The 12286-nt window shown below is 39.7% G+C and overlaps 1 protein-coding gene across 3 annotated transcripts in view; it reads right to left on the bottom strand.

The window, feature by feature from the left end:
* The window catches only part of KDM3A (lysine demethylase 3A), a 52559-nt gene extending 48029 nt beyond the window's left edge, over nt 1-4530 (bottom strand). For all 3 annotated transcript variants that reach the window (XR_001894326.3, XM_003908933.3, XM_021925035.1), the window contains exons 1-2: nt 4234-4530; nt 3443-3658 (exon numbers count right to left, since the gene is read on the bottom strand). Coding sequence is in view for 2 of the 3 variants with exons in the window: in XM_003908933.3 (XP_003908982.2) it covers nt 3443-3628 (186 nt within the window). In the remaining variant the exon portion in view is untranslated. The remainder of the gene's footprint in view (nt 1-3442; nt 3659-4233) is intronic.
* Between the last annotated feature and the right edge of the window lie 7756 nt (nt 4531-12286).

Genomic DNA, 12286 nt, shown 5'->3' with positions numbered 1-12286 from the left:
GCACTAACATTAAAGTTCCAATGGTGTGCAAAAATGAAAGGCTAGGCATTAGTCAAGTAACCCAACTGCTGACAATAGCAGGAAATGGTACATACAGATGGCAAGGACTACTTACCTGCTAAGGACACCCCTAAGGACTAAGAAGGGGCATTAGACTCAAGGAAAAGCTAGGCTTCAAGGAAGAAAAGGACAAGTTAAAGAAGCAGGGCATTCCCAGCATGCATAATTATGTGAACAAAATCAGCTAGGAAGCAACTCATTTCATACTCAAGTAGAAAGAGCAGGATAAAAATAAGATTAAAGTGGTCTTTATAGCCACATCTAATTAAGATCTGTTGTCATTCCAGATGAAGAGAATGCTACTGCCTCATCAGTAGATTCTTTCTGAACTGTTGCTCCACAGGAGAGGTAATAATTTTACGATTCCTTCATTTATCCATTCAAATAGTTGAGCACACACTACATGCCAAGCAGTGTTCTAGGTGCTAGGGATATAGAGGCTAGCAAACTAAAATGCTCTAACCTCCCTCTACCTGAATATTAAAGCCCAGTGTCCAAGGTCTGGAGACAAACTTGGACAAGTTATTTAACTTCTTTACGCCTCAGTTTTTGACACTAAAAATGTAGTTCACCATCTAGGATATCTGTAAGGATTAAATGAAGTAATCGTCACATAGTAATCATTTAATGATTATTTTTTCTTTGCTAAATCCTGATGTAACCACTTAATCATAGTTATCTACTGTTGTTATGTCTTCACCTTAACTTCTGTGTAACCAACTACTAGACATATTATCTTTTTGTCATCTAAATAAGTGATTCTGTTACAAAGTCTCTCTAGATGAAACAAAATTAACAAGCCTTGGCCTCATTAATATCATGCCTAGCTATCTAAGCAAGCCAGTCTAGACAGACTTGTATTGGCCCTAATAACAGAAGAATGGTTACATATTCCTTGAATGTTATTTATTGACATTCATCTCAGCTCCTCGCCCCACCCCCATCCCACCCCCGCCAAAACGTAAAGCCCCTAAACCCTAGTGCAAGCATGTTCTTAGTTACTTGGTTCCTGCCTGTATCTCACCAAGCACAAATTGGTTTCGGTGTTTTGAACCCAGGAGTTCCAGACCAGCCTGGGCAACAAGACCCCCGAACTCTAAAATCAAGGTAAAATAAAATCTTATTTTTTGTTAAAGGCAACTTAGCCCCCAAACTTAATATCTGCTACTCAACTAAGAAATGCAGTGATAAATCATGACTAGAAAAGAGACAGTAGATTGGCATCTTACATGAGGGTTGAGTTGTGATGTGTACAAAGTAAGGCAAAAATTCAACCTAGCCAAAATTGTTTTTGACATGAACTCCCAGGTGTCTTCAGGTTAGGCACCGAAGTGCAGTGGAGAAGACACTCAGCCAAATCTGGATTCGCAGCCTCCCTTAGTAGTTAATTATGCAAATCTGGAGAAGATTCCTTTTCCTAAATCTATTTCCTCATTCTGAAAATGAAGACATCACCACCTCCTCAAAGGTCGGGGGTGGAGGGAGGAGATTTAAAAATATATACATGTAAGGTTCCTCCTAGATTGCCTGCCTAACCCAACAGGTCCTTGGTCACTGCCAGAGAAGAGAAGGGAACGCCTAGTCTCTCAACATCTGCCAAAGAACTAAAGACTGTAAAGTTTAAATAAAATCTTGTTTCCATTCAAATCACATAAAAACAAATGCACTAGAGAAAATTTGATTTGGCAGGTGAAATAAACCACAACAAACACGACTGAAATCTAGTACACAAAGCCCATCTTATAGAAAGGTTATAAGTCCAAAGCAAAAAGGTTGGCCATTCTTGTACCACAATATATTATCTCTATAAACATCAAAACCTGATTTGGCAGAAAAATGAGTGGAATGGAGGAAAAAACCAAACCTCACAGCATATGACAGGAGCTCTGTTGTGGCTCTTGATCACTGGCCTGACGGTTAAGAGGGCAGCTTCTGGAGTAAAACTTCCTGGGTTAGACAGAATACAGGATATGTCAATTCCTAGTTATGTGTCCTTGGCAAGATGCTTAATATCCCTCAGGCACAGTAGTTTCATCCATAAAATGGGGGCAATATTAGTACCTACCCCCAAGAACTGCTACAAGGATTAAACGAGATCATAGTTGTGAAGTGCTTGGCACATGGTTAAATGCTCTTTGGTCACTCCTCCTTTTCAACATGAGAGAAGGCACAACATTGAAGCTTTAAAACATGCTTAACAGCATACCCCTTTCCTACAACTCTTTGCAGATAAATACCAGTTTGGGCATACACTGTCCCCCTGAAAGTGTTCAAATGAACAGCGTTTCAGAAATCAACATAAAATCAACTGCCAATGCTAAAACTTGCTTCCTTTATTTGAGCATAGTTTAAGAAAAAGCAAAGATGATGGCCAAGTGAAGATTTTGAAACATATCCACTACGCAGGGTGGAAATATCTTCTGTTCTGACAAGATTCCTTCAAGTTATCACCACTTTGGAGTCTTTGTTAGGAACCTTTTTTCAGTTATTTTTGCACAAAGGAGTCTTTGTTGGTACAATGGCTTCCTCACTGGTTGTTCCCAGACAATCCTTTCACACCAATACTTCTATTAGGGAGCACAATCAGAATTCATCTGTCTTTGAAAAGATCTAACAGAAAAAGGTTCTGAGTGTCATTATGATTAACAAAAAAAAAAAAAAAAAAAAAAAACTCACTGGCCGCACTTGTTCCCAATTCTCTCCCTCCCCTCATGCGTCCAAGTACAGTATTTCTAAGCCAGTCCTCCAATATACCATATATGGGACAGCTCCACCCCATCCCTCCATATATGGTCATATCCCACACCCACCCACAGGCTCATCACAGACAACCAGGAACCCACTCCTGCCCTGACCCACCACATACGGACAAACACCCACCCTAATACGCCAAACAGAACTTAAGCTCCTCCCTCTACACTCACTTCGTTTTTAACAAGTATGGAAGTTTTTTAAAAGTTGAGTGAATAAATTAACAGGAACAAACAAACAAAACCAGCTGAAAGTACTTCTAAACACTAACACTCAATTCTTAATGACCCCAAACGTCACCTACAGGCCCAACCTAACGCTAACAAAAATATTCCTCCTCCTCTGGAGTAAAGATGAGACAGCCCTAGTGGGACACAGCACCGGCATTAATGAAGCGTGTCTGAACAACCCTAAGCCATTATTAAAGCCAGGCAGCCAGGAGCTGTGGGCCAAACACAACTCGGCTCTACACAACCATTCCAAAGACTTTCAAGGTCTAGCTTCCTGCACCTTCAGATCATATGCCAACTTTCTGGTCTCCGTTTTCAGAAAACGGAAGGAGGGAACCCATGGTCGCGTTACCAAGGTAACTGCGAAACGTCCGGCAGCAGAGGCCCGGAGCCGCCTGTACCTTCAGATCTTTCTTGGTAACGTCGGTGTGAGAGACAGCTCGAATGGTCCCGGAGAGCCAGGGCCACTCGGCGACGCGCTCCACGTCCCAGCTGTCGTGGCTGCCGTCGCTGCCGTCTGCTGCGGACAGACTGAGAAATCGCTTCCCCACCAATACCGGCCAACTTTCTCCGAGCGTGAGCACCATGGTTTCCACGCCTGCAGGAAGGGCTCCTCCCTGCAAAAACACAAAAACAAAATGCGACGGGGGCGGCCGGTGGGAGGGGGCCGGGCGGAGACAGCAGGGAGGGCGGGCTGAGGGCGCCGAACCCGCGCGAGGACGCGGCCCCGGGCGGACCCGTACCAAGCCCCCCTCCCGCACCCTCCCGCTCCCCGGCGCCCTCCCCTGCCACACACCCGGGCCCCAGCGCCGCGTGACCCTCGCTCTCCCAAGTTTGGCTTCTCTAACAGCTCAAACGCAAACGCAGAGAGAGTGAGGGAAGAATTATCTGCGGCTTGAGTGGATTTGAAAGTGTTCAGCCCTCAGCCCCTAAAAGAAAAGGCCCCCGGTGCAGAGCGCCGGTCCCTGGCGGCTGGGTCCCCGCCCCGGGCGGCCCCGCGGGGGAGGGAAGGCGAACCCGCGATTCCGCACTTGCCCCGCCGCCCAGCCCCGGCGCCCAGCTCCCCGGCCCCCGACCCCCGGGCGCCTGTCTCCCCTGGCCTGCGCCGCTGCCAACGGGCGGCGGGGCCGCGCGCTCAGCGCTTTCACCTTTCTTCCCCCTCTCCCCGCAGCCGAGGCCGCGGCGCTCTTACCCCGCCTCCCGCCTCCCTGAGTCACCGGCGGCAGCCGCCGTTTCCAGCCGCCCAGGCGACTCCAGCACTGACTTGGTTCAAGAGCTCTCACAAGACACGCACAGCCTCCCGGACCCGCCCCCTCGGAGCCGCTTCCGCCGCTCATTGGCTGAGACACAAGAGCTGGGCGAGGCTCCGGGGGAAACAGATCATCACCATTGGCCGGCCGGGCGAGGGCGGGGCCAGAGAAAAAAACAATTCCTTGGCTGCCTCCTCCCTTTCCCCTCCCCCTTCCGACTCCCGGGCGACCCCCATTAGGTTAAAGTACACAGAGAATAAGCCAGTGATCCCTCCGCCACAGACCCATTCTTTCCATTTGTTGCCTCACGGTATGCAAAAAAAAAGTCCCGCGAAATCGGTTATCAACTTTGGGACCTGGAGGAAAATTGCCGTGGCGCATAGATAAGACTGAACGGCGAGATCCTGAGCTATAAGTGCCTATTGGATTGTTCTTCAAGTGCGTGGGCTGTCGACCGAAGATGAGCCTTCCACTTCGCGGAAGAATCTCACAGGAAAGGGTGAGGGCGGTGCACAGTCAGCGGGGGAGGGAAGGGAAGAGAACGTGCGGTTTCAGGCGTACTCAGCTAGAGGGAGGAGCGACAGTGCGCTGGAGGCTCGTGCGCAGGCGCCTCGCAGAGGTTAGGCTGCTGGGCGAAATGGCTGCGGGAGGCGCAGGCGCACGTGGTGCTGATCGTGGAACGTCTGAAGTCCGCCATTTTGAAGGATAAATGAAGAAAGTCGTGGAGTTACTGGATAATGACGTTCATTAAATTTAGAGCAAAAGAGACCTTTGCATACATGTATAATGGGATTTTTTTTCTCTAAAGGGGGATTGAGAAGGTATTCAGAGACTTACAAAGAAATTTAAAGTAGTTGAAGGCCATAATGAATGATGCAAGAGGTGAAAGAGAAGGTGACTTTGAAGGACAAAGCAGTTAAGGGGTGATTGTGTGCCCTGGACCTTAAGTATTTTGATTGAATGAAAAAGAAATGGAATAAAGAAATTGAAGACATGTTCATAAAGGCTGGTGTTTGACATTACATCACATTTAATCCTTAAGAAGAACTCATGCCTCCATTTTGTGTGAAAACGGATAATCAGAGAATGTTTGGAAACATACAAGGGATTATAGATGCAAATTAACTCTGGATGTTAATTTTCAATATACATATTATGAATATGACTTTTAAGTTTTTAAAGTTAATAACACAAGAATTGAATTGGATTTATAATCTGCAGACCATTTAAAGGAAGGGAGCTGCTAAATGAAAAAAAAAATTATCCGGCTGAACGGAAGGCAGAATGGGAACGAGATAAGCAAAAGAAACTGGAACATATGGTAAAAATGTTTTTAATGTGAAAAGTAAGTCCAAACATCAGTATTTACAATAAATATAAATGGGTTAATTTCACTCACAAGTTTAAAAAGACAATTGGGATTAAAAGGAAAATCCAGTATAAATTGGCCGTAAGCAAACTCTTAACAACACAGGAAGCTTGAAAATACTGGGCTAAAATATTTAATCGAATGGTAGCCAAATGAAAGCAATATAGCAATATTAATATAATTAAAAGTATCAAAAGAGAAAGGATTTCATATTAAAGGATAAAGTCCATGAAGACAATATGGTCTCCTGAACTATTATGAATCTAAAAACATGGCCTATCCTAAGCTAATGCTATGAATGATGAGAAATTTTACAAATTTGACAATTTGTTATCAGAATGGAAGACAAATAGCTCAGAAGTATGCAACTCAAATTTAAAATACAAGAGAAGGTATGGAGAACTTAGATAACGTAATTAAATATTAATCTGAAAAACAACTCAAGGGAAAAATTCTACTGATCTTAGAAAAGATGGAAAGATATCCAATGCATTTTATAAAAGTCCCAAACCGTTTTACAAATTCTGAACCGGGAGAGTATAAGAAAGAAAAACTATGGTACAGTTATAGTTAGGAACATAGATGGGAAATTCTTTTATAAAATGCCAGTAAATTAAATCCAGCAGCATATCTTTTAGGTAACTGCTATGATTAATTAGTGTTACATGAATACAAAGATACTTCAAGATTAGAAAATTACTCAAATTCACCATGACAGGTTAAAAGAAAAATCATGTGTTCACCTTAGTCAAGGCTAAATACAGCATGCAGTCACATTGAACACTTGTGATCTTGAGAGTATTTTTAAGTTACATAGAAAACTAAGAATATTATAAGTGCACACTTATATTCAATATGACTCTCAATTTTTTAAAATGTTTTTAAACTTTCTAAAAACCTGGGAATATAAGTTATGCACCATAGAAAAGCACCCACACACATATGAACAAGAAAACATCTGCAAATAATCTAAATGTACTTCAGTTGGAGAAGGAATAAATAAAATTATTAATAATAAATGGAATGGAATGCATATATTGGAAAGATGTAGAGGATTTGTAAAGGAGTAAAAGCAGCTAGATGATCCAATAAAAATAGTTACCAAAGTACATTATGAATGAAAAAGAAATTTGCATTTGGTACTATTTCAAAATACACATACAAAAACAACAGCAAATATGTTCTGTTAAATATGGTTATTCAACGTTACAGTAATGGTTACTGAGATTAGGGGGTGCACACTAGAATTAGGGGTGTTAGTCAAAGACAACACACATTATTTGTAATTCTCATTTTTTATAAGTACATTGTTTTTGTACTTTTTTTCAGATTTTTCACCTTATTTTTAATTGACAGGTAAAACTGTATATGGTGTACAATATGATGTTTTGGTATAGATATACATTGCAGAATGGCTAAATCAAATTATTTTACATATGCATTTCCTCACATACTTATCTTTTTTTGTGTGGTGAGAACACTTAAAATCTACTCTTAGCAATTTTCAAATATACAATATATTGACATTAACTATAGTCACCATGATGTACATTAGATTATTTGAACTTACTCTTCCTAACTGAAATTTTGTGTCCTTTGACCAACAGCTCCTCAATCTCCCCACTCCCTGTAATTGTCTCATTTTATAAGGTAAATATACTCATATGTTACTTTTAAGATTTAATTTTTAAATCTCATTAATGGAATCTACTACATTAACAAAGGAGAAAATACATATGATTATCTCAATAGATACACCAAAAATTTTATATTTCATTTTCATTCATTATAAAAACTCTTAGCAAATTATAAAGGGAAGAAAACTTTTATAACTTTGTAAAGGGCATCTACCAGAAATATACTTAAACATCGTACTTAATTGCAAAATTTTAGAAAAATTCCCATTAAAGTCAGGAGCAAGATAAGGATGCCCAATGCTGTCACTACTATTCAAGTTACAATAGAGGTTAATTGCTAACGTAATAAGACAAGAAAAATAATGCAATGTAAACATTGAAATGGAAGAAAAAGCCCAAAACATTTGTAGATAACTCAAAAACATCAGTGACAAATTATTAGAATTAAAACAAGAGTCAAAAAGATAATGCAGTAAAAGATCAACAAACAAAAATCAAAAGAATTCCTATTCCTTAGCAAGCATCAATTAGAACATACAGTAGAAAAATAGAAACCATTAATGATAATAAAACACATAATACCTAAAAATTAATACATGAACACAACCTATATGAAGAAAATTAGACTTTGCTGACATACATAAAGACAAAAATTTCTATCTCCTTAGATGATCTGATAAATATGTCATTTCTCATCTAATAAAACAACAAATAAAAACATCAACACATAAATATATAAGTAATTAAGATACAAAGAAACAGATACAATATATATTAAAAATTAGTTTGTGATTGACATAATATTTCTAGTGGGTGTAAAGAATAAACTATGCAATACATGCTTTGAGGTCTATTGATTATCCATTAAAAATGTATATATAAGCCAGGTGCAGTGGGAGGCTGAGGTGGCAGATCACTTCAAGTCTGAAGTTTGAGACCTGCCTAGCTAACATGGTGAGACACCATCACTACTAAAAGTATAAAAATTAGCTGAATGTAGTGTGCACACCCGTAATCCCAGCTACTCGGGAGGCTGAGACAGAAGAATCACTTGAACCTTAAACTCAGGAAGTAGAGGTTGCAGTGAGCTGAGATCACACCACTGCACTCCAACCTGGATAGCAAGACCCTGTCTCAAAAAAATAAAAATATATATATATATGTATATAATGTAACTATGACAAAGATTCCTACACCAACATTCACAAAAATAAGTTCCAGGTAGATCAAAATGCTACATATTTTAAAAGCCAATAAAATATTTTTAAATTCCCTCCTCTCTACTTCTTTTTTCTCTTTCCTTTCCTCTTTGAACATTTCCGTCTTGAGGCCATTAGGAGGGGCAGAGCAAGATAGGTGTTAATAAGGAGAGGCTGTCTGCCATGGGATGTTAGAGCTCTAAAGAGTAAGGAGTAATAGCTGGGTATAGGGAGTCACAGCCCAAGTGGGGTGAGAAAGGTAGACACATAAAAGGTTAACCCAGCCTGGGGTATCTAGAGTCCAAGTGAGGTGAGGAGGGCATCCATGAATGGGGACAGCCTGTTGTGGTATGCTGGAGCCCAAACAAAGTAAAGAGACTGTTTACATGAGAAGAAGGCCTGGCATGAGTAACAAAGCCTGAGGAGGGGGAGGAGAGTGTCTGTGTAGGAGAGTGGTCTGACGTGGATGTCAGAACTCAGGGAGGGTGAGGAGGGCATTCATGTAGGGACCAGCAATGGGCGCTGAAAAGACCAAGAAATCTCTTAGAAGCAGCAGGAGAACCAGATGAGAGGTGCATTCTAGAAACAAGCCAAAAAGAATTTCAACTTGGAAGACCATGCAGTAAGGTCAAAGGATACGCTGAAGTCAAGACAGATGGAGGACTGAGCATCAGGATATTGAAACTGCCAAAGAATATATTTTGGCCACTGAGTATTGCCAGAAATCACTTCCACTGGTTAGTAAAAATTATCCAAGCTCCAGCATATACATTCCAGTCAAATCCTGACACTAACCTGCTGTGTCAACCGTAGCTCCAGAGGACATCGGAAGTTCCCAAACGCCTTAAGAAAGTTGACAACAGAAAATTTGGAATATGCTTGACCTTGATTTCTCAATTTCAAAACAATTAGAGCACTGTATTTTTGCCTAAATCTGCTTCCCTTAAATAGCACAAGAATAACTCGTGTTTTATGTGGAAATCTAAATGTCTTTTGCTATTTCTGTTAATGCAAAGCACATGTGACAATTAATGAAGTCATCCCAGAGTGTCAGTGCTAAGCTCCTGCCTCTGGGTATTTTAGACTTTTTCTGTTGAGGAATAATTTATATCCAGAGAAATGCATAGATCTTAACATTTTTATCAGCTTATGAATTACATACATCCGAATAACCTATACCCCATCAAGATATGAACAGGGGTCAGCAAACTACAGCCACAGGCCAAGTCTGTTCCACTGCCCAATTTGCTACAGCCTTTCAAGAGTGGTTTTTACATTTTTTAATATATGAGGGAGAAACGAGAACAATAATGTTTTGTGACCCATTAAAATTATATGAAATTCAAATTTTATATAATTGGTGACAAATTATTATATTATTATTATATTCTTTGTGTCTACAAAGAATATTGTTTTAATTTTTATTTTATTAATAATTTTTTAAAAAATAGAGTCCCACCATGTTGTCCAGGCTGCTGTCGAACTCCTGAGCTCAAGTGATCCACCTGCCTTGGCCTCCCAAAGTCCTGGGATTACAGGCATGAGCCACTGAACTCAGCTATAAAAATTTTAATAGAACATAGCCATACCCATTTGTTTATGTTTTATCCATGGCTGATTTCATGCTACAGTGGTAAACTTAAGTAGTTATAACAGAGACTGTATGTCCTTGAAAGCCGAAAATACTAATACCTTTGCCCCTGATAGAAAAGATTTCCCCAAGTCTGACACAAAACATTTCCATGACCCCTAAATATTCCCTCATGCTTTTTTTTTTACGTTAATACTCCTTCCCAGAGTAACTGTTGTTCCAGTTTCTATCATCATAAATCACCTTTACCTGTTGTTTAATTTAAATGTAGTAATACGATATATACTCTTTTGTGCCTAGCTTCCTTTACTCAACATACTTTTGAGATTCATCCAGGTGATCACGTCTCTAGGAATTTTGTTCCTTTTCATTGCTGGGTAGTACCCCGATGTCTGAATATGCCACAGCTGGTATGTCCACGCTATTTTTGTTTTTTGTTTTGTCTTGTTTTGAGACAACATCTTGCTCTGTTGCCTGGGCTAGAGTACAGTGGCATGATCTCAGCTCACTGCAATCTCTGCTTCCGCAGTTCAACCAATTCTCCTCCCTCAGCCTCCCAAGTAGCTGGGACTACAGGGGGATGCCACTATGCCTGACTAGTTTTTATAGTTTTTTAGTAGAGATGGGGTTTCACCATGTTGGCCAGGCTGGTCTCAAACTCCTAACCTCAGGTGATCCACCTGCGTCAGCCTCCCAAAGTGCCGGGATTACAGGAGTGAGCCACAGTGCCTGGCCAGTATGTCCATGCTTTGTTGATGGATATCGGGACTGTTTTCAGTTCTTGGCTACGATGAATATGTTTGGATTTAAATACATTTCTTAGTGTTTCATTTGTGTTCCTTTTCTGCTCTTTATATTTTCCAACATTTTTACTCTTTCTGCATCCCTTCCTGCAAAACCAGACTTCCATCTGATATAATTTCCCTGCAGCCTAATCAGCCTTAATAAATAGATTCATACCTTTTTCAGTAATTTAGATATCAGTAAGGACAAATAAAGGGAATAATAACATATTTGCTTACTGTGCATTTCTGCTCATTGGTAATACTAAGTCAAAAATTTGATATATATTCAGCTCTGTTGCATTACATGTTTCTATGTATATGATTTGATTAACCAAAAAATGTATTCAATGTCAAGGTTTTTACTTTTTTTGTTTTTTAAAATCAGAGCAGTTTAACAGCACTGGGAGTTGTTTAATACAATACAGAGAGCATAAGGAAAGAAGTACAAAATGGCATTTAGCAGCAATGGCAAAACATCTTATTATGTTTATAACTAAGGATATTATTAATTTTGTGTTATGTTGTTTTAGAACATACATGAAAGCCATTGATTTGACTTTGAGGTGTATACACAAGACATAACACAATTACATGAAAAATACTTTTCATAAGTAACGTTATGTCTTAACATACTGGAAAGTGAATATCAATCTTGGTTTGTATTTTAGCTTAATAGACAAAAAAAGAACACAATTGAACCGGGAAGAGTTAATACTGATAGTAAAGCTCTTAAATATGTCTTCCTTTCTCTTTGTACTTACCACAGGCTATACAATGTTGTGAAAGGGTTCATTATGAAAGAAGTGTCAGTCACCACATTAAGACCTTACTTTGGAAGAAACTAATGAGAAAGTCAATTGTAATATGAGACTTCATCTTTGTTTTCAAATAAGTTGTCTTAATTTTTCTTCTTATGGAAAAAGTTTAAATAAGTTTATTATACATAAATCTAAACCATTAAATTTTGCAGCTTTCAGGTAAAGTCTGGCTCTTATTTTATACTAATGAACTTCTTTTACTATATCTTGAAGTTGAGATCTGCTGGAGATAAATTATTTCAGCTTTCCTCTATTCAATAAGTTTTAATTTCACCTTCATTTATTTAGAGACAGGATCTTGCTATGTTGTCCAGGCTAGTCTCAAACTCCTGGCATCAAGTGATCCTCCTACCTTGGCCTCCCAAAGCATTGGGATTACAGGTGTTAGCCACTGCACCCAACCTCACCTTCATTTTTGATTTTTGGATTTTTGTAGGTTGATTTTATATCCTCCAACTTTACTGAATTTATCAGTTCTAAGAGTTTTTTGGTGGAGTCTAGAGTTTTTTTAATATATAAATCATGTCATCTGCACACAGGACAATTTGACTTCCTCTTTTCCAATTTGAATGCCCTTTCTTTCTCTTGCATAATTA

This window comes from Papio anubis, chromosome 14 (assembly GCF_008728515.1).
Source record: "Papio anubis isolate 15944 chromosome 14, Panubis1.0, whole genome shotgun sequence".
In the NCBI taxonomy this organism is placed as follows: Eukaryota; Metazoa; Chordata; class Mammalia; order Primates; family Cercopithecidae; genus Papio; species Papio anubis.
The sequence above is the reverse complement of the archived record's forward strand: the minus strand, read 5'-3'. Positions and strand labels throughout refer to the sequence as shown.